The sequence below is a fragment of the Orcinus orca genome, chromosome 5, assembly GCF_937001465.1.
Source record: "Orcinus orca chromosome 5, mOrcOrc1.1, whole genome shotgun sequence".
Classification (NCBI taxonomy): domain Eukaryota; kingdom Metazoa; phylum Chordata; class Mammalia; order Artiodactyla; family Delphinidae; genus Orcinus; species Orcinus orca.
Genome location: NC_064563.1, coordinates 30,863,953 through 30,885,991, shown reverse-complemented (window position 1 = coordinate 30,885,991; position 22,039 = coordinate 30,863,953). Strand labels below are relative to the sequence as shown.

Here is a 22,039-nt window from a genome sequence, read left to right as displayed (position 1 = left end):
TAGTCAAAGAGTACCATGTCAGGGGAAGCATGAGAGTTAGGGAGTTTCAGATGAGCTCAGAGATGATGGGTGTGGAGCTGGGGGTTAGGAGTGTGACATCCACATGGTGGGGCAGCATCTTGTTCTCCACAGATTATCCCTGTCCACCCTGGGGGAACATTTAGGAATGGGAGGACTTGGGTCACTATCGATACACACACACACACACACACACACACACACACACGCAGAGCTCTCATTGCACTCCCACCGCCCTCCATCCTTGGCTTTCCATCTCAGATTGAGACCACCAAGGCTCCACGCATATCCTACGACAATCCCCTTCTAGAAAAGTGGTCTAGGTGTTTCTTTAGGCAAAGCATGCAATGATCATGAGAAACACTATTACACAATTCATTTTCAAATCAAGAAAAGATTCTCCTTGATGTTCAGTGGACCAATAAGAGCTAAATACATCCTGAAAATACTTCTCCTCAAACATTGTCCCTGATACGGTTTTAGTTATACAGGTTTATATGGGAAGATACAGTCCACGGATAACTTTAATAAGGTTTTCTTGAATAAACTTAATAATATATCCAGTAGAAGAGCAGGGGCTTTGAAGTTTAAGGAGCTGGGTTCAAATCCCAGCGCTACCTCTTAACAGCTGTGTGACCTTAGGCAAGTTATGTGACCTCAGTGTCTTGGCCTGTAAAGGAGGAATGATAATAGCTTTTTTTTAAAAAAAAAAAAAAAAAAAAAGAACTTTATTTCTTTTTTTTTTTTTTTTTTTTTTTTTTTTTTTACTTTTTGGCCATACTGTGCAGCACGTGGGATCTTTGTTCCCTGACCAGGGATCCCTGCAGTGAAAGCGCAGAGCCCTAACCACTGGACTGCCAGGGAATTCCCTAAAAAAAGAACTTTCAAAAAGAAATTAATAAACTAATGACACACTTACCTTTAGAATGTTATAGTTGTTTGGTTGTTATGAGGATTAAAAGTTAGTGTATGTAAAGTACTCTGCACAGGGGCTAGAAAAGTTTCAGTAAATGTTAGCTATTATGTGTGACCCCCACAGACCCCAACAGAGAGACTGGCCTGTAGCCAGGGCTCAGCAAGTACTTGTTAGAAGAAAAATGCATTCATTTACATTTTGCCTCATTTCTTGTCCAGTGATGAAAGCCCTTTGAGAAAATAAGGATAATGTCTCAGGAGCTCTTACTATATGCCAGATAATGTTAAGTGCTGTCTATGTGTTAATTTAACCCTTTCAGAAACCTATCCTACAGAAAATAAACTGAGGCAGAGGAAGGTTAGGTAACTAGCCTAAGATCACACAGCCAGTATGTGATGGAGCAGGGATTCAATCCTGGGCACTGGCCTCTAGTATCTGGCCTCACAGTGTATTACCCACCCCCAATGGCAGATGACAGAGAACTAGTACAAACAAAGAAATGAATTTTGAGAACAAATAAGCAGGTTTTCAACCAAAGAACTCTGAGAAGCCTTTTAGGTTGGGTACCTCTTCTAGCGTAGAGTTCTGGTTAGCAACACTTTTAAATTCATCCCAAAATAATTTTTTGAGCTTGTCTATTTCCCCGTATAGCTTGGCCCGCTCTTTTTCTTTCCATTCATCAAATTCTTTCTTAGCTTCTGCTTCCCTCTGGCGAATGATCTCTGCTTCCTACAAAGAAAAGCAAGAACAAGAGAATCATTAATTCCACATTATGACAAATATTTACCGAGAAACTGCTAGGGCTCCTTGTCCGTGCAAGCCACTATGGAGACCCAAAGAACATTCATCCCCCGGTCCCCACTGCTGGGACAGGGAGTGGGATTAGTCTTATCTGAACCATAAAGGCCCTTGAGGATGGGGATCATGTCTTTTCTCTCTTTATATTCCTCACAATGCCTGGCATAGTTGGTGCTCAGTAAATGCACGCTGAGGGAAGGAGTGATGAATGAATAAATGCCGGAAGGAGTGAGGCAAGTTTATGCATTTTCGTTCTACAAATACTTACTGAGTACCTCCTCTGGGCTGCCTTTGGGAGCTTATCCAGTCTTTGTCCTCAAAAAGCTAACATTATATTGTAAGAAGTTAAAATTCAGGTTCAAATGCTCTCCGAAGGTGCTAATGCAAGAAGCTGCAGCTCTCTTTTGGCCATACAGGTCTGACCAAGTAATTGAATTTTCCTTGCCAAACTACCCAAAATCATTTAGCACATCCAGGAAGATGCCATCCTAGCTCTGTCTCCTGCTCTATGAAACAGCCAGAATTTTGGCCCTGTGGGATGCGAGTGCATCATGGGTCTCTCAGCTAGTCCGTGACCAAGCCCCCTGCCGTTTCCTCTCCACACCCACCTGAAGCTGCCGCTGCCTCTCCGCTGCCCTCTGCGCTTCCAGCTCCCCTTGGGTCCACTTCAGCTTGGCCCACAGCTCTTCCAACACCTCCTCCACTGGCTGCTCCTGCTTCTTCTGCTTTCCTGTGGGGTCCACTCGAAGAGAGGGTGACGGCGTAAGTCAAAGTCAGTGGAATGTATACCGTCACACCTCAGTCTGAGTTCAGCTTTGCCACTTACATTGTACACTGACTCTGGGCAAATGACAGAACCTCCCTGACCCTCTGTTTCTCCAAACTGGAAAATGGACATAGTAATAGCACCTAACCCAGAGAGTTACTGTGAGGATGAAATGTGATAATGCAAAGGGCTTAGTGTAGTGCCTGACAGAACAGCTCAATCCATGTGAACTATTGTTCTCATTTAAAATAACTATTTTGACAGTACTAACACATGGTAATGTGAATGTAAAATCAGCAGAGTAACAGAAGCAGAATACCAAATAGTGTATACACACTGATTATCAATACAAAGAACATATCTATGTATCCTGACAGCAATCAGAGGGGAATTTAAAATAGTGATAATAATTGTAGTTTTAAGTTCACTCTTTTCAGGAATATAGTGTAGTTTAAATGTGTAGTTTTAAATTTCCAGTGAAAAAAAGGCAGCATGCATTATGAAGAAACCTTGAATTACAGAAGAATATTCTAACTAAATCACATAATGATTTAGTTAGAATATTCTAACTAAATCACATAATGATAAACTAAGAGTTAATGAAAAAGACACCAATTGTTCTTGAACATTTGTTACTTTTTTTTAATTTATTTATTTATTTTTGGCTGTGTGCCAGGGCTTTCTCTAGTTGTGGCAAGCAGGGGCCACTCTTCATCACGGTGCGCGGGCCTCTCACTATTGTGGCCTCTCTCGTTGCGGAGCACAGGCTCCAGACGCGCGGGCTCAGTAGTTGTGGCTCACGGGCCTAGTTGCTCCGCAGCATGGGGGATCCTCCCAGACCAGGGCTCGAACCCATGTCCCCTGCATTAGCAGGCAGATTCTCAACCACTGCGCCACCAGGGAAGCCCAGCATTTGTTACTTTTTAAAGTACATTTAGAGACTATTAGATGGTACTGTTACTGAAACTTTAAGCTTTACTCTGAAAAGAAATATATGGCTTTTCTCAGATGGGACTTTTTAGAAACAAGCAACTTTTAGATGCAGTGTAAATTAATTTGGGTTAATTAAGTGATCTGAGGTGAGTCTGGAATGGGAGGGCTGGGTTATCTGAGAAGCCAGCTGCCTGACTATAAATTAATGAACATTAATGTAGCAAAAGTTGCCTTAAGAACATATTTTTCCTCTCCTTACAGCACTTTACATTAAGGAAATAACAAGGAATATGCACAACGATTTATGTACAAGAATGTTATCATCATGTGACTTGTAACAGGAAAATTTTTTAGTAGCCCATATAAATTGAGAAATAATTCAACTGTGAAATATATTATGATCGCCACATGATGAAATACTATTCAGCCATTAAAAATCATGTTTTCAAAGATGATTTACTGACTTTGGAAAATGTGATATATTCTTAATTGAAAATAAGCAGTGTCAAAACTGCATCCTATATGACTATATTTGTATAAAGAAAAATAATGACTGAGAACATACCAACATATTAACTGTAGGTGATATTGTCCACAGTTTTTATTTTCTCTTTTCTACCTTTCTGTATTTAAATTTTCTAGAGCTAAGGCATATTTTTTCCAATTTCTTTATTGTGATGAAATATACATAACACAAAATTTACCGCCTTAGCCATTCTTTTTTTTTTTTTTTTTTTTTTTTTCGGTACGTGGGCCTCTCACTGTTGTGGCCTCTCCCGTTGCGGAGCACAGGCTCCGGATGCGCAGGCTCAGCAGCCATGGCTCACGGGCCCAGCCGTTCCACGGCATGTGGGATCTTCCCGGACCGGGGCACGAACCCGTGTCCCCTGCATCGGCAGGCGGACTCTCAACCACTGCGCCACCAGGGAAGCCCCCGCCTTAGCCATTCTTAAATGTATAGTTCGGTGGTATTACATACCTTCATAATGTTGTGCAACCATCACCACCATCCATCTTCAGAATGCTTTTCATCTCGTAAATCAGCAACTCTAGTCTCACTAAACACTAACTCCCCATTCCCCCTTCCTCTAGCCCCTGGCAACCATCATTCTACTTTCTGTTTCTATGAATTTGACTATTCTAGGTACCTCATTTAAGTAAAATCATATAGTATTTGTCCTTCTGTGACTGGCTTAGCTCACTTAGCATAACACCCTGTTGTAGAATATTGCAGAATTACCTTTCTTTTTAAGGCTGAATAGTATTTCTTTGTATCTATATACCACACATTGCTTATCCATTCATCTGTCAATGGACATTTGGGTTCTTCTACATCTGAGCTACTATGAATATGTGTATAAATACCTCTCCAAAGATATATATCTTTATCAGAAAAAAATATTTAATAAGTAGAAAATGTGTTTTTCTTTAGCAGCCTCTAATGCAGAACCAAGAAGAATCAGATATATAATAAATGCATAGTAACTAGGTGAATTGTGCTGTTTTAAAACTCTGTTCTTTGAAAAAGAAATTAAAATAAAGGGAAAAATATTTTATTCAATGGGATTTTTACCTTTAATTTATATTACATTTTATCACATTATATTTTCGTATCTATATTTATTTTACGTTTTAACAGCTATTTCTTATTGAACCTTAAAAAACAGATATAAAGTACGCAAACCTCTTAATGGGAAAAACATACAGCCTTGCTACTCGTTTTAGAATTTGAAACAGTAAAATTACAGTGATTAAGTCATAATAAGCTCATGACATTAAAAAAGTCAAAGAATTGGTCTGACTGCTCATTAAGCCCAGTTAAGCTTATTCATAGTCAGCACCAGAGAACAGCAAATTCCAGAAGGCTGGGAGGTAAGGGCCCTTCAAAGTCACTCTGTCTGACTGCCCCATTCACAGTGAAGGACAGAGGAGGAAACACTGACCGTGGTCACATAACAGAAGGGGACAAAGCTAAGACTGGAACCTACCTGTCTGACTCCCAGCCCTTTTTCTCTAAACACGTGGTCAGAAACCCTCCCCGCCCCATGTGGGATCCTCCCATCCTCAACTTGATGATGAGGTTCTGAGGGCAGCTTTGGTGGTGTACATGCCCCTCACCCACTGAACACAAGCCCAGGCCCTTGCACGGTCCCAGGAGGACCACCTGGACTCACCACCTTCCACCACGCCCGTATGTCTGCGCTGGATGTGGCCCCGGAGAAAGGTGGCATTCATGAAGGTCTTGTCACACAGGTGGCACTACACAGAGGGAAGTAGTGGGAAGTGCAGGATTAGCTCACCTGAGTCAGCCAGGGATTCTCCCTCTATCAAAACTCTCATTCCTTGGGCCCCTTGGGCTGCTTCATATATAAAGAGTTTGATTTACTGAGTAAGGCAGTGACTGAACCCAAAATATATATACTATATATTTTATCCCCCCCCAATATATATATATTTTTTTCTTTTTCTGAATTTTAAAACACTACCAGTGCCGTGGGGAGCTAGGAACAATGATTAGTATCATCCTTTGCTGATACTAAGGAATTTTTGTTGGTTTTTCAGGGCATGATGATGGTATTACGTTTATGTTTAAAAGTGGGATGGGAGTCCCTGCCTTTTAGAGCTACATAGTGAAATATTTACAGATAAACTCATATGACTGATACACTTCAAAATAATACAGGGCTGGGGGAAATTGGGTAGAGGAACAAATGCGACAACATTGGCCATGAGTTGATAACTATTGGGCTGGAGAGTGTGAAGATGAAGGTTCATTATATTATTCTCTCTACTTTCGTATATGTTTGAAATTTTCCACAATAAAAAGGTTTTTTTCAAAAAACACCAATGTCCAAGTCTCACCCAGAGTTGAGAACCACTGGAGCAAAGGGTAGTAAATATAGCATCTGAAATTCCACTTCACTCTCCTCAAGCATTTCAGACAATGCCAATCCAGCATATCATTTTTTCACTGTAAAACTTCAAAATTCTTCCAACACGGCTTTGCAGGCTGCCATTGCTAGTCAATCAGAGTAAGAGGGCAGATTATTTGCTGTCTTTACACAAAGGCAAATGTGACAGAAATTGCCAATCGTCCCCCAGTACCAGTTTTCCCTTTTACCTTAGCAATAGAAACCTTGATTTTTAGCTGACCGTGAGGCTAATGAGAATATATGTCACCTCCTCCCTTACAACCAGGTGTGGCCATGTGACTAAATTCTGGCCAATGGCATGTAAACAGAAGCGGTATATGCAACCACTTTTGGGAGGTGTCATTAAAGAAAGAGCCATGATATTCCTCACCCTCCCTCCTCCTGCTGAATGGAATGTGCACCTGAGAGGTGGAACTCAGGCAGCCATCTTGGACCAGGAGGCAGAAGTCACACAATGAGGCTGGAGAGAAACAAATCCAGAACTGGGTCCGCGATTACATGCCACCCCTGGATTGTTTACCTCTAAACTTTGTTCATGAGAGAGAGAAATAAACTTCTATCTGGTTTAAACAATTATAATTTGAGGTTTCCTGTCACCCACAGCCAAACCTAATCCAGATGGATACAGTCTGGGTTGACGGACTCTGCCCACTCCTGAGTTCTAAAGTGACACATGAATTTCTAGTTGTTTGAAGGAATATCAGCTGCGGGGCAGGGAATATGTTACAAGGCATCTTATTCCAAATTATAAGCCCGTCCCCTCAACCCACCCTTCCCTGCTTCCCCTTTTCCACCCCAAGCAGCACACTCACAAACCAGGCACCAGACTAGTCCCTCCACCATGCCAGCTTTGAATCTGGGAAAATGAGATGCTGGCATTGCAGTGGCCCAACTTGCTGCCACATGGGCAGAGGGTTTCTGAGAATGGAATCCACACTGACAAAGAACTGCCAAGAGCTGCAGAGAGAGAAACTAGATTCTGGTGCCATCACCTAAGTCCCACCATAACCCTGACTCTTTCAGTTAAATTAACCAATAAATTCCTTATTGGCCTAAGCCAGGTTAGACTGCTGTTTTGTCCTTTACTGCTGGAAAGGTTCTGACCCTTTTCTCGTAATTAACATTATATTAATTATGTCAATTACCATTCAATCCACTAACATCATGTCCTAATGATTCCTTCTGTCCACCCACCCCCAAACTATGAATTTCTGTTAAACCTGAACCAGCATGATTTGTGTCTTCATCCTCAGAGCCTGGCAGAGGGCTGGGCCCCCTGACAAGCTACTAAAGGGCAACTGTCCCCCATCCACTCTTTCCATAGAAAGAAACGCAAATGCTCAAATGCCACTCTGGGGAATGAACTGTCACTTGGCTGACTAATAGAGTCACTTTTCCAGAACAGGCCTGGCTCTACCAGTCCCCTGTCACACACCTCTTACACATACCTTTACACATCACACTCTCTACACACACACACAGCCTTCGTATATACACACCCATGCCCTCCATGAATACACACACCCTTACACACATACAACCCTTCATTCATTCACACACACACACCATAAATATATCTTCACATGCAAGCATGTTACACACCACACACTCTACATACATACCAACACATACCAGTCACAGATGTACCTTCCAATCACAGACACCATCCATAAACACACATACACACCTTGCATACATTCACACATGCACACATGAGACATGAACTCATACACACACCTGCCGCACATGTACAATCTCCACACACACACACACACACACACACACACACACACACACGCCATAGACTTGATGAGACACCCTGGGGCTCTCTGGCCACCAGCGGCATCTCTGAAATCTGCTCCCAGCCCCAGTGAGAATAGCCACAGCAGCCTCAGGGGCCAGGCAGTGGTGCCGCCGGGGTGGCCGGTGGCCGGGCCCACAGCCCTCCCGGCGGCCCCGCCCGCAGAGATGCTCACCGCATGGTAGCTGTGGGCGCCCGTCTGCAGGAGCAGCTGCTGCAGGGCGCTGATCATCTTGCGCCGTCGGCGGCTCTCCTCCCGCACGCCCCTGAGCTCGTCGGCCTGGCGGCCCAGCTCCTGCTGGCCGCGCTCCTGCTGGCCCAGGCTGGCCTGCAGCCGCGCCTCCAGCTGGGCCACGCTGGTGCTCAGGCAGTCCTGGCAGTGCAGCAGGTACTCAATGGTGAGCTGCGCCAGCCGCAGCACCTTGAGCAGCGCCGGGTCCACGGGCTGCCCGCAGCGGCCGCACACCTCCCGGTCCAGGTTGCAGAAGGTGACGCTGACGATGTTCTCCTGCAGGGTGGCCACATCCAGCTCCCGTGCCACGCGGTCCACGTCCAGGGCGCTAATGCGCCTCCAGTCCATTCTCTCACGGCGAGGTTGGAACTTGAAGGTGGGGAGAGTGTAGGCCGCAAAGAGGGGGTCGCTGAGGCCCTGGGCGGTGGTAGCGTGGGACTGCATGGACGGGGGGAGCCCTGGGCTGACCACTGGGGAAGGGTGCCGCCAAGACCACGGCAGCAGGCACAGGAGCTGAGAGAGGGCCTGGAAAATGAGAGGAGGGTTGAAGTTAGGCCTGGTGCGTGTGGCTCCGTGTACCGCGCTGGCCAGCAGGAGCCTGTAGTGTGCGTGCTGTGCACTGACACAGCCAGAGCAAGCGTGTGGGCTTTATGACACACAAATGTGGATTCAGATCCTCAGCCTGCAGCAAGATCCTTTACATCTTTAAGCCTCCGTGTGTACTGGGGATCACAGGGCCTCCTCTTCAGGCTTGCGGTTAGCAATGAGGCAGGCGAAACACCCAGGCCAATGCCTGGCACATAGCAGGTCCTCAGTGAACCCCCCGCCGTGCCCAAGTCCACTGTAAGAGTGCCTGCCAGAGGGCTTGGTCAGGAGGGAGCTGTCCAATGTATAAGCAGGTCTTTCTGCAACCTTACATTGACCTCAGGATGAAGTCTAATAACTTGCCACGGGAGGCAGAGTCACTTAATGGTGGACATTAAGTGGCTCTCCTTCTGTAATTGCAACATTTAATGGAGGGGTGCGCTACAGTTCCCAGTTTCCCCAGCTGTCAGGTGTGATCAGTATGACTATGTTCTCTCTAGTGGGATGTGAGCGAAATGATGTCCGCCCCTGCCACGGGGTGGCGCTCAAGAGAGCAGCCGTGTCTCTGCACAGAGATTGTGCTCAGTCCACGATGGTCTGTTTCAAACCTCATGGTTTAGAAAACAGCTCCAGTTTGTTGTTAAATGACTCAGATTCTACTCACCACTCTCTTGTTAGACAAAGAAATTGCTCTCTTTGGGGAGTAACTTGACAATAGCAACCGGAATTTAAAATGAACATTCCAGTACTAAGATTTACAATCTGTTCTACAGATAAACTCATACAAGTGTGCAAAGGTGCTTGTACGAAAATTGTCTTTGTAGTATTATTTGTAATAGCAAATTACAAGAAAATTACAAGAAAGCAAAGTACAAAGTACAGTGGGGATATGAATGGTATCTCTATACGATGAAATACTATGCAGCTATTGATAAGAATAAGGCAGTTTTTATGTACTGACTGATATGGAATAATGACTATATATACACATATATATCCATTTCTGTTTAAATAATATATTAATATGACATTTAATAATCATTAGCAAAAATAAAGGAGATATGTATACCTCACATATGTATGTGTATATGTATTATATATACATATATGCATAAATATATATATCTCACATTAGAATGTTTCCTATGAGGCAGGAGGGAAATAGGAATGTGAAATGGGGATAAATAAATGAATAAAACAAATAAATAAAATAGATGGTGCATGGGTAGGAGATGGATAGATAGACAGGTCTTACATAGACCAATGATGATAATGATACCACATAACACACACACATATATGAATGATTCATATTTGTTATTCATATATAATCATAATTAAGTAGACTGATTTATTCTTCCTAAATATGGTTCATTATCTACATTTTTTAATAAGCATAGACTATTTCTAGGAAAATAAGCTGTTAGCAATGGTTATACCTGGGAAGTGGGAACGGAGGTTAGAGGACTTTTATTTTCCACTCACCACCTCTCTATACTATTCAGTTCTTTGCGTCATCATCTATTACTTTTATAATTTCTTAAAGAAAAATATACAATTTCTGCCCTTAAAGAACTTAGAATCTGACTGAACAGGAAATACATGTGACCCTATTCAGTCAAGTTCTTTTTAGATCATGTGATTTACACTTTCAAGTACAGCAGAAAGTCAGAGAAGAAAAAGGTCATTGACCTCAGGAAGCTGAAAGGCCTTGAAGAAACAGTCAGGCTCGGTTTGCAAAGAGGGGAAGGCCTCCAGGAAAGGCCCCTGAGCGCCCTGAGCCTGTCTTCATCTGGGAAAGGCGGCAGTGGGAGGTGACAAGCCTGCTCCCACCTGCCCTGGGGTACTCTGGGGACTGGAGGAGAGGCAAGGGGAGGGTGCTCGGTAAGAAAACCGGCCGCAGTGCAGGGAGTGCCAGCCTCCAAGCCAGACACACACTCTAAATGCAAACCTACCAACAGGTAGAACTATCCTCACTTTACAAACAAGGAAACGGATGTCTGGAAAGGTTAAGTGTCTTCCCCAGGTAGGGAGGCCAGAGTTGAAGTACAGCTGGAGGTGCATCTGGCTCCAAAGCTTGTGGACTTTGAACCATCCAACATCGATTCTTGAGGCTATTTGTCCTAAAACTTGGCTTGGATCAGATCATCAAACCTTACCCATCGAACTCATTCATTCATTCACTCACCCCCTCCCCCGCTCCTTTAGAACATGCCTAGCTTGGCCAGGCCCGGTGCCAGGCACTGGGGCCACCGAGATGCATTAATCACACACCTGCCCCCAGCCCCCTCCTCGGCAGCTTAGCATGGCTCCTTGCTGCCCCAGTACCAAGTGCAAACAAACCCCTTAGCCTGGTCTTCAAGCTGCCACAGGATGCCACGGACCCACCTTTTCCATTTCAGCTCCAATGTTTCCCTTTCTCAGATCCTCCTCCCCAACACATACTCCAGAAACAAAACCATCCAGCCATGAGCATCCTCATCACGGCCATGAGGAGAAGACCAGCACATTCCTCTTAATATGTCACATTATTTTTTAAAAAGGAGGCAGGTGACATGACACTCACCATGCTCAGCTGCAGGCTCTAACTGTGTCACCGGAGCCTCAGAGACAATCGCCACAACAAGCTGTGCTTTGGAGCAGCAGCGTGTTGCCAGGTGGGCTGTGGGCCAGGGTAACAGGACACCTGCTTCCTGTCCTCCCACAGACCAGGAGCTCACCTGAGAACTCGCTGTTTAACTATTTAATATTTAAGCTTTGGCCTCAGATGTCTGCCCACAGTCCCCTCTCATAATAAGGCCAAGAATGTTCCACCAGCCACTCTCTCAGCTCTCCTCCCACCTCTTCGAATGCCCCTTCCAGCCTCTTCCTTGAACAAGGAAGAGCCTACTATCCTTGCACCCTTTCTTTAAGGCAGGGTGTGCCAGTGCCCCTGTGACAGTCTGCTGGTCACCCATCACCCATCTCTCCCTGCACACTCTCCCTGGGGATGAGCTCACACGTAACCATAGCTTCAGCTACCATAGGCCTGCTATAGGCTGAGCCTTAGCCACTCCCAAATCTCCTTCTCACAGGCCTATCTCTTGGGACCTTTAGACTTAGCCTTCCAATACTGATTATACCAGAAATTGCAAATCTAAATTCCACCAGGACCACGAAGGTACTATTAAAGGTAGGAAACATGCCAGGTGTAAGAGAAACCAAATACAAGCTTGATGCTAAGTGGCAACTGATTCCCTATCTTAGTGTCCGAGATACACGTGGGCAGTGGTTCTCAAAGTGTAGTCACTGACCAGCAGCATCAGCATCAACTGGACACTCGTTAGAAATGCAGATCTCCAGACTAACTGCTTCAGAACCATTGCAGTAGGGAGTGTTGGCATAGGGAGCATTAAGGACTGTGGCAAAATGGGAAGTGCGTGCCCTGTTTACAAGGGGCAGCCACCACTGAGCTTCAGCCACATGGGAAGTGATGTTCTGTGCTCCTCGTGGGCTAATTCCAAATTCACTAAGTAGATATTCAAGCAAGTATGGCCAACATGGTGAAGTAGGAAGACCCTAGCTCACCTCCTCCCACAGACACACTAAAATTACAACTATTTACAGACTGGCTATCTATAAGGATGACCTGGAGACTAGCAAAAATGGTTTTCCCCAACTAAAGATATAAAGAAGGAACCACAAGATGGGTAAAAGGAGTGGGGACGCAAATTAGTCAAGACCCACACCCCTCGGCGAGCAACCCACAAACAAGAGGATAATTACAACTGCAGAGGTTCTCCCCAAGGAGGGAGGGGTCTGAGCCCCACCTCAGGGCTCCCCAGCCCAGAGGTCCTGCACTGTGAAGATGAGTTCCCAGAACACCTGGCTTTGAAGGCCAGCAAGGCTTGCATATGCGAGAGCTGGCACCAGCCCTGGGCCCCTCTGGCCCCCACAGCCAGCTGCCCCAGGACTCAACCCCGATCACCAGGGGGCTGGCAGCCACTACATGAGGCAGGGCCAGCCACACCTACCAGCACACTCACAGCAGCCAGCCCAGCCACACAGAAGGGTCCACTCAGCCCACATGGCTGGCACCCATGGAGCATATAGCTCTGGGGACCAGAAGGGAGTGTGGTACTAGGCTCCATAGGACGTTTCCTACATGAGGCCACTTCTCCAAGATCTAGAAACAAAACTGACCTACCTAATACATAGAAATAAACACAGAGAATTAGACAAAATGAGGAGACAGAGAAATATGTTTCAAATGAAGGAACAAGACAAAACTCCAAAAGAAATGAGTGGAGATAAGCAATCTACCCAATAAAGAGTTCAAGGTCATGGTCATAAAGATGCTCCACAAACTCAGGAGAAGAATGGATGAACACAGTGAGAAGTTCAACCAAGAGTCAGAAAATATAAAGGAGAACCAAACAGACCTGAAGAATACGATAACTGAAAGAAAAACACACTAGAAGGGAATCAACAGTAGATTAGATAATACAGAGGAATGGATCAATGAACTGGAAGACAGAGTAGTGGAAATCACCGAAGGTGAAAACTAAAAAATAATTTTAAAAAATGAGGACCGTTTAAGAGACCTCTTGGACAGGATCAAGTGTACTAACATTCACAATATAGGAGTCCCAGAAGGAGAAGAGAGACAAAGGGGAAGAGAACTTAACTGGAGAAATAATAGCTGAAAAGTTCCCTAATGTGGACAAGAAAACAGACATCCAGGTCCAGGAAGCACAGAGAGTCCCAGACAAGATGAAACCAAAGAGTTCCATACCAAGACACATTATAATTAAAAATGGCAAAAACTCAAGATAACGAGAGAATCTTAAATGCAGCAAGAGAAAAGCAACTAGTTGTGTACAGGGAACTCCCCTAAAACTATGACCTGACTTTTCAGCAGAACTTTGCAGGCCAGAAGGGAGTGGCACAACATGAAAAGATGCTCAACATCACTCATCATCAGGAAAATGCAAATCAAAACCTCAGGGAGATATCACCTCACAGAATGGCTATTATCAAAAAGACAAGAAATAACAAGTGTTGGAGGATGTGGAGAAAAGTGAGCCCTCATGCACTGTTGGTGGGATTGTAAATTAATACAGCTTTATGGAAAACAGTATGGAGGGTCCTCAAAAAATTACACATAGAACTACCATACAATCCAGAAATCCCACTTCTGGATATTTTTCTGAAGAAAACAAAAGCACTAATTCAAAAACATAAATGCAGCCCTATGTTCATTGCAGCATTACTTACAATAGCCAACATATGGAAGCAACCTAAGTGTCCATCAACAGATGAATGGATAAAGAAGATATAGATAGATAGATAATTACTCAGCCATAAAAAGGAATGAAATCTTGCCATTTGCGACAACATCGATGGACATGGAGGGTATTATGCTAGGTGAAATAAATCAGAGAAAGACAAATACTGTATGATTTCACTTACATGTGGAATCTAAGAGACAAAACAAATGAACAAACATAACAAAACAGAAACAGACTCATAGATACAGAGAACAAACTGGTGAGTGCCAAAGGGGAGGGGGCAGAGGGATGAGTGCAATAGGTGAGAGAGATTAAGAGGTACAAACTTTTAGTTATCAAATAAGTCACTGGGATGTCATGTACAGCATAAGGAATGTAGTCAATAATATTGTAATAACTTTGTATGGTGACAGACGGTAACTAGACTTATTGTGGAGATCATTCTGTAATGTATAAAAATACTGAATCACTATTTCATATACCTGAAACTAATATAATATTGTAAGTCAAATATAATTCAATAAAAAATAAGATAGTCAAAGACCTCTATGAACTGCTTCCAAACTACCTTTCTAGCTGCATCTCCCACCTACCATTTACTTGCTGTCCATACTTTCATATCTATGGGCTATTTATTCATAGGCACTGTTTTTAAATGCTTTATAAAGAATAACTCATGTAATCTTCACAACAACCCTTCAAGGAGGTACTATTATTATCTAAGCCACAAAGAAGTGAAGAAGCTTGCCCCAGGTGCAGGAAGCAGGATCCATCCCACGCAGCCTGGTTACAGAGTTGCACTCTGAGCCACTACGCCATGCTGCCTCTTGGGATAGACGGCCCTCCGCCACTTCCTTTTGCTTCTCGTGCAGGTGAACTCATGCTCAAGGCCTTGCTCAGACATGAATGCCACCATAAATACCTCCCAGGCCCATAGGCAGAATCCCTGGCCTCTCCCCTGGGCTCCCAGAGCACAGAGCGTATACTCCTTTGGTCGCCCTCACCACACTCTGGTCTGTGCTGGGTGGCTGTGCAACATTCATTCACCCATCCCACCAACAAACGGCTCCTGAGTCCCTACTAAGTGCCAGGCACCGTGACTGGCCCTTCGGACGGATGGTGACCCAGGCAACGGTCCCTGCCATTGTTTTTGTTTGTTTGTTTGCTTGTTTTCGGCTGCGTTGGGTGTTCGTTGCTGCATGCAGGCTTTCTCTAGCTGCGGCAAGCGAGGTCTACCCTTCGTTGCGGTGCACAGGCTTCTCGTTGCGGTGGCTTCTCTTGTTGCGGAGCACAGGCTCTAGGTGCATGGGCTTCATTAGTTGTGCGCACGGGCTCAGTAGTTGTGGCTTGCGGGCTCTAGAGCACAGGCTCAGTAGTTGTGGCGCACGAGCTTAGCTGCTCCGCGGCATGGGGGATCTTCCCAGACCAGGGCTCGAACCCATGTCCCCTGCATTGGCAGGCAGATGCTTATGCACTGCGCCACCAGGGACGTCCCCCCTGCCATTGTTAATAAAAATCGTGAACACTTCTGGAACTGTGTGCTTCACACACAGTTATAAGACTTTGCATGAATTATCCCATTTGATTCCCACAACAACCCAGTGGACAGATGAAGACATTTCAAGGTGAATACAGAGGGCAGATGACTTTCCCACAATCACACGACTAGTTAAGTGTTGGGGTCTGGCTCCAGATTTGGTTCTCCAGAAAGTCAGAAAAATACACCGAATTACCCCCCAGAGCATTAAGTGCCAGGGAAGGAGCTAGGACAGGGAGCCCCAAGGAGGGGCCATACAGGACATTTCTGTGTCCTTTCTGCCCCCCACCCCTGTCCCACCACATCCCCAGCTGTGAGCTCCACAGGGGCTGAGACCATGGCTTATTCACATCTGTTGGATTCCAGCCCTTAGCATATTACCCGCAGCCCAGATTGCTATTGACCTGAATGGAACTGTCAAAATCTTAAAATATCTGCTTCAAGATTCTATATTCTCGGGGTCTTGGGGAACTGAGGCTATGGACCAACAAGAATTAGGATAAAGAGTAAGAATGGACTTAGGGGCACTTAAGTTGTACTCCTTGGAGAGAAACGCCATTTAGACTTAGTGAAATGCTTGATGTGCTGACCATCTGTGTCCATAGCCTAATCCTCCAGGCCGCTAATGAAAGCTTAGAGGGCAGGAGCCCTCGTGGGTGGGCACAGGCTCATCAGTTAAGTGTCCCACACTGACCGTCAAGAGGTGGCAGCAGTGCTCTAGCTGGCTTCCTGAGCAGCCCATAAACCCTCATGTTTACACTCTGAGCACAGTCTGTAAATACCCAAGGTGGCAGCCCCACTCCCAGTTATACAGAATTCTGAATCAGGGATCTGAGTTCCTGAGTTTTTACTAAATCCCAAAAGTACCACCCATTTTTGTCACTAGAACCCCAAGAGTCCAATTCTCAGAAGTCCTAGGGTTCTGACATCAAATGGTGAGCAGAACTGTGGGAATTTTTTTTTAATTGGAGTAAAACTGCTTTACAATGTTGTGTTAGTTTCTGCTGTACAATGAAGTGAATCAGCTATATGTATACCTATATCCCCCCCCTCTTGGACCTCCCTCCCACCCACCCCCCCATCCCACCCATCTAGGTCATCACAGAGCACCGAGTTGAGTTCCCTGTGCTATACAGCAGGTTCCCACTAGCTGTCTATTTTACACATGGTAGTGCATTTATGTCAAACCTAATCTCCCAATTCGTCTCACCCTCCCCTTTCCCCACCGTGTCCACGTGTCCATTCTCTACGTCTACATCTCTATTCCTGCCCTACAAATAGGTTCATCTGTACCATCTTTCTAGATTCCATATATATGCGTTAATATACGATATTTGTTTTTCTCTTTCTGGCTCACTTCACTCTGTATGACAGACTCTAGGTCCATCCACATCTCTACAAATGACCCCATTTCATTCCTTTTTATGGCTGAGTAATATTCCATTGTAATCGTACATATGTACCACATCTTCTTTATCCATTCATCTATCGTTGGACATTTAGGTTGTTTCTATGTCCTGGCTATTGTCAATAGTGCTGCAATGAACAATGGGATACACTCTCTGACAAAAACCACAGTAAGATCTTTTTTGACCCATCTCCTAGAGTAATGAAAATAATAGGAACTAATTAAACTTAAAATTTAAAAAATAATGGGACCTAATTAAACTTAAAACTTAAAATAGCAAAGGAAATCATAAACAAGATGAAAAGACAACCCTCAGAATAGTAGAAAATATTTGCAAATGAAGCAACGGACAAAGGATTAATCTCCAAAATATACAAACACAGCTCATGGGGCTAAATATCAAAAAAACAAACAACCCAATTAAAAAATAAGTGTAAGACCCAAATAGGCATTTCACCAAAGAAGACATACAGATGGCCAAGAGGCACATGAAAAGATGCTCAACATCACTAATTATTAGAGAAATGCAAATCAAAACTACAATGAGGTATCACCTCACACCGGTCAGAATGGCCATCATCAAAAAATCTACAAACAATGAATGCTGGAGAGGGTGTGGAGGGTTCCCTTTTGGAACCCTTTTGCATTGTTCGTGGGAATGTAAATTGATACAGCCACTACGGAGAACAGTATGAGGTTCCTTAAAAAACTAAAAATAGAGCTACCATATGACCCAGCAATCCCACTGCTGGGCACATACCCTGAACTGTGGGAATTGAAGTTGATGAGGATGATAGCAGCTATAATTTATTAAGTATCCGTGCACCAGGCACTGTGCCAGCCTTTAATATTCCTATTTCTAGCCATCATACAACCTTGTATGTAGCTATGATTTGCCTCATCTGATAGATGTAGAAACTGAGGCTCAGAGAAGCTAAGGGCCCTGCCCCAAGTCCTTCAGTTACTAAGTAAGGAAGCCAAGATCCAAATCAAGTTCTGACTCCAAAACTTTTAATTATGCCAAACTACCTCCCAATGATGATGAGGATGATACATAAATCCCTTCCCATTTTGTAAATTACAATACCTGAGATTTCTTGACCAAACTGTAAGGACTGAAAGAGTTTACGGCAAATCACAACAGGGTCTATGCTGGAGACCCTAAAGTCTCCCTGTATCCTGGCAGAACTTAGCCAAATACAACTCAGCTCCACAGCTTGGGTCCTGGTTGGGATGGGCAGAAGACAAAGCCAAACGAGAATGCTGCTGGTTACCTGGAAACTACACATCCCAGAGGGCAGGCACGCCGTACTTTCTGCAGACTGAATTATCAGCAGACTTCTTTTCCCACATCTGGGAATAGAAACACAAGGCAAAAATGACTCACTGTGGGACTTCCCTGGCAGACCAGTGGTTAAGACTCTGTGCTTCCACTGCAGGGGGCGCGGGTTCAATCCCTGATTGGGGAACTAAGATCCCACAAGCAGTTAAATAAATAAATAAATAAATAAATAAAATGACTCACCGTCATTAGGAAATCTAGAACTATTAACCATCTCTAGATGTTTTGATGGGTCCCTGGAACTTCCCAATCTTAGACCATTGTCATGAATTAGTGGGACCCAAAAGAATATTTACGCTAGCATTCCAAACTCACTTCATTATTGAAGAGACAGTTTCTACCTGGGGTAATCCCACGGCCAAGAAAACAAGCCTGTCTACCACCTAGCTTTGCACACTCCCAGTGACGGGATGCTCACTACCTCACAAGGCAGCCATTCCACAGTGAAACAACTCCTGGAAACTTTACAATTCTTCTGAAACCTGCCCACCTATAATCTGTCAAAGAGAACATCCACAAAAATGACCAAAGAGCTGATTTTTTTAAACAAAATTCTGGCTGATTTTTTAAACATAAATTAACAGATAGACTACACCACCACCGCTGCCACCTTGCTGTCTGTTCTGCTTCCTCAAGAATGCTGCCAAGCTACAAGGAGCACTTGGAGGAGCCAAGCTTCCAAGGCAGCTGCCAGGCAATCATTTACAAGCCTGCCCTGACTCCCAGCTAACTTCAGCGGTGCCGTCCCAGGAGCTCAGGCGTGTCATTAGTGCTAAGTGTTCTGGCTGCCAAGGAAACCCTCGCACAGTTTGCAAACAGGCCGTGCACACACCGTAGGCAAGGGAGCGCTAGAGACCCCAACGGAGACAAGAGTGACCCAGGAGCTCTCCTGAAGCACTACCGTTACAGACCTTGTTCTGCTTTGCTCTGTTTCTGCTGTTTTCTAAAGAAAGGAGTCCCCCTTTCCACTCTTTCTTACCCATAAAGTAGCAAGAGAGAGATACACTCCACCAGGCTCACAGCTGTCCCTTACACCAGGTCTCCCATTTCCTCCCTAGAAACTTTGGAGATACTTTTAAGAGATGATGTCCTTGGTTTGGTCAAAAGCCCATTTTAAGTTTTTGCCACAAAAGGATTTTCTTTAAAATAAAAATGGGAGGTAGGGATTTGACTGACGTCTCTTCAAAGTATTTTAGAGACGACTACATACTGACAAGACCTATCTTCCCAGGTGCAAAATTGTGAAAAACCAACACTAGTTTTCACATCTAAAAGAATAGCAGTTTAGAACATACTGGTGTTTTCTTTCCCATGGAGAAGTCATTGCTTCTTGGTAGTGTTTCTCCAGCTTCAGAGCCTGGGACATCAGACCCCACAAAACCCTCTCTAGAGGCAGGAGGCCTAGTGACAGATGGCACTGCAAGCGGTAAACCCTGTTGACCAGGACTGGCCCTCCCTGCAAGGGGCCCACAGCGAGGTTCAGAACAGCCCACCAAGTTGTCCCCTTCCCTCCTCCTGTGTCAGTTGAGCAACAAGCCTTTGGACCAAATTCCAGCTCCCTGGCAGAACCCAGGTATTCTGCACAAGTGAGTTCAGGTTTCTGTTCCCAACCTGAAGCATGTAACTTCATGCGACCATTTTATCAAGTTGGATGGTATCCAAAAAGATTCCCACGTGAGGGAGAGGTCTCCAGAGCGTTGGTGCTGACAGAGACAGATAGAAGACCGCTTATCAGCTGCTTGATTGGAGAACCGGCCTTCTCTAGGTGGGGCTGTTCTCACTGGCCAGTGCCCAGCTCTAGGGGCAGGTGTGAGGGGCTGTGACAAAGGAGAGAAACCACGCACCCCGTCTGTGGACGGAAGTGTAGGAGGCCACAGTCGGAGCACCTCTCACTCATCAGGCCTCTCTTCAAAGTCCTGTTAGATACCACATTTCAAGAGACCGTGCAGGGGCAGGCAGGCCCTGCGCCTTAAGGTACAGGCCTGGGTAACCCCTGCCCAGGCCCCGCAGACCCCTCCTCTGACCTGCCTTCCGGGCCCTTGTCCCGTACCCAGCAAGTTCCCCTGGCCTTTTATCTGCAGCCACCTCAAAAGGAAAATACGGTGGCTGCCTCCTGCTACACTCCTGCCTCGGAGTGCAAGGCGGAGGAACCAGAGATGCTAATCTGTTTGTTTTTATCAATAACTCATCTCATCGCTAAAAGATCCCCCTTTTCCTACAGAACGCAAAGCAGCAACCCCACCCCCGCCCCCAATCATTTTACTTTTTTGAAAATCTGAAAATCCGAGGCCATCCTCCCAGCGAAGGCCAGTCCGGCGGGTTCAGTCATTCTTACTCCCCTCCGGGTACCTCGGTCCGGAGCCGGCCAGGCTGGAGGCCGCGGGTCCCGAGGCGCAGCTCCCCGCCTGGACCCCGCAGGGCGCTCGAGCCGCTGCTGTTGAACCCCCTGCGGCCCGTGGCTCCGGTCTCGGACTGCACGACGCTCCCCACCCGCGCCCCTCCCGGGCTGCATTCCTGGCATAGCTCTCCCACGCGGTGCGGCTCACCTGGGGGTCCCCGGAGCCTGGGGAGCGGGCAGAGGTCGCGAGCCGGCGGCTCCGCTCCTCCGCCCCGGCCCAGCCTCCCGACTCGCTCCACCGCCCCGGACAGAGGCCGTTCCCGGAATCCTCGCCGCCGCGCCGGCCTGGGCTGCTTCCTCGGCCCCGAGTAGCGCGGGCTCTCGAGGGCGCGTGACAGAGCCTCCCGCCCACCCAGTGCTGCCAACCTGCGGGACCGGGAACACAGAGAACCTTTGGCGCCAGCAGCCGGAGGCCCGTGGTCTCTGATGCCTCCCGCTCCCGCGACCCCAAAGAGGGGCGGAGCCTCTCCCGAGCCCCTCTGGGACGAGCTATTTTTAGGCCTGTTACGGAAGCGGGAAGGAGGGAATGCCACGTTTAATCCGTCAGGAAAATCCGGCATCCTAGTGAGTGGCTCCCAGGCCTTGCTGAGAGGCGGGGACGTCCTCCCGTCTACACAGACACACACAGACACATAGACAGACACAAACACACACACACACACACACACACACACACACACACCGCCCACACACACACACACACACACACACACACACACCGCCCCCCACCCAGTACAGCTGCCGGCCTGCTGAAAGCTGGGGGCAGCTGTAGCCTCCTGGGCAGACAGCCCTGCCCCACCCGTCCTAAACTAAAGGGACCGTCTTGGTTTCTGATCCGAACCCATACTGGTCCTTTGAGTAAATCCCAGGTCTGTTCAGATGGCAACCATTTTCCCCCCAACTCCCAACCTTCTGGCCAGCCTTGTGGATCCAGCTGGGAAACCCAGAACCAAAGAACTCTTTCTTTCTGGATAACAGTCTCTGACCCCTTCCTATAACCATCTGTTGCTTTACTGAGACTCAGATTTCTGAGAATTCTTTTTTTCCTTAAGCCTTCCTCCCACCCCAGCCTCAATCTGCCAAGCTGTGTCACGGGGTATTC

At 46.0% G+C, this 22,039-nt stretch overlaps 1 protein-coding gene across 4 annotated transcripts in view; it reads right to left on the bottom strand.

Annotated features, from left to right (window-relative positions):
• DZIP1L (DAZ interacting zinc finger protein 1 like) overlaps positions 1 to 21,348 on the bottom strand; it is a 46,562-nt gene extending 25,214 nt beyond the window's left edge. The window contains exons 1-6 of one of the 4 annotated variants that reach the window (XM_004278978.3): positions 21,086 to 21,348; positions 18,472 to 18,550; positions 8,341 to 8,922; positions 5,606 to 5,690; positions 2,341 to 2,462; positions 1,502 to 1,663 (exon numbers count right to left, since the gene is read on the bottom strand). In XM_004278978.3, coding sequence (XP_004279026.2) covers positions 1,502 to 1,663; positions 2,341 to 2,462; positions 5,606 to 5,690; positions 8,341 to 8,922; positions 18,472 to 18,486 — 966 coding nt within the window. In that variant the 5' untranslated portion in view covers positions 18,487 to 18,550; positions 21,086 to 21,348. Of the gene's footprint in view, positions 1 to 1,501; positions 1,664 to 2,340; positions 2,463 to 5,605; positions 5,691 to 8,340; positions 8,923 to 11,370; positions 11,576 to 18,471; positions 18,551 to 21,085 lie in introns of those variants that run through there. The other 3 variants (XM_033404094.2, XM_033404095.2, XM_049710095.1) reach the window with 3 other exon arrangements.
• Positions 21,349 to 22,039: the final 691 nt, after the last annotated feature.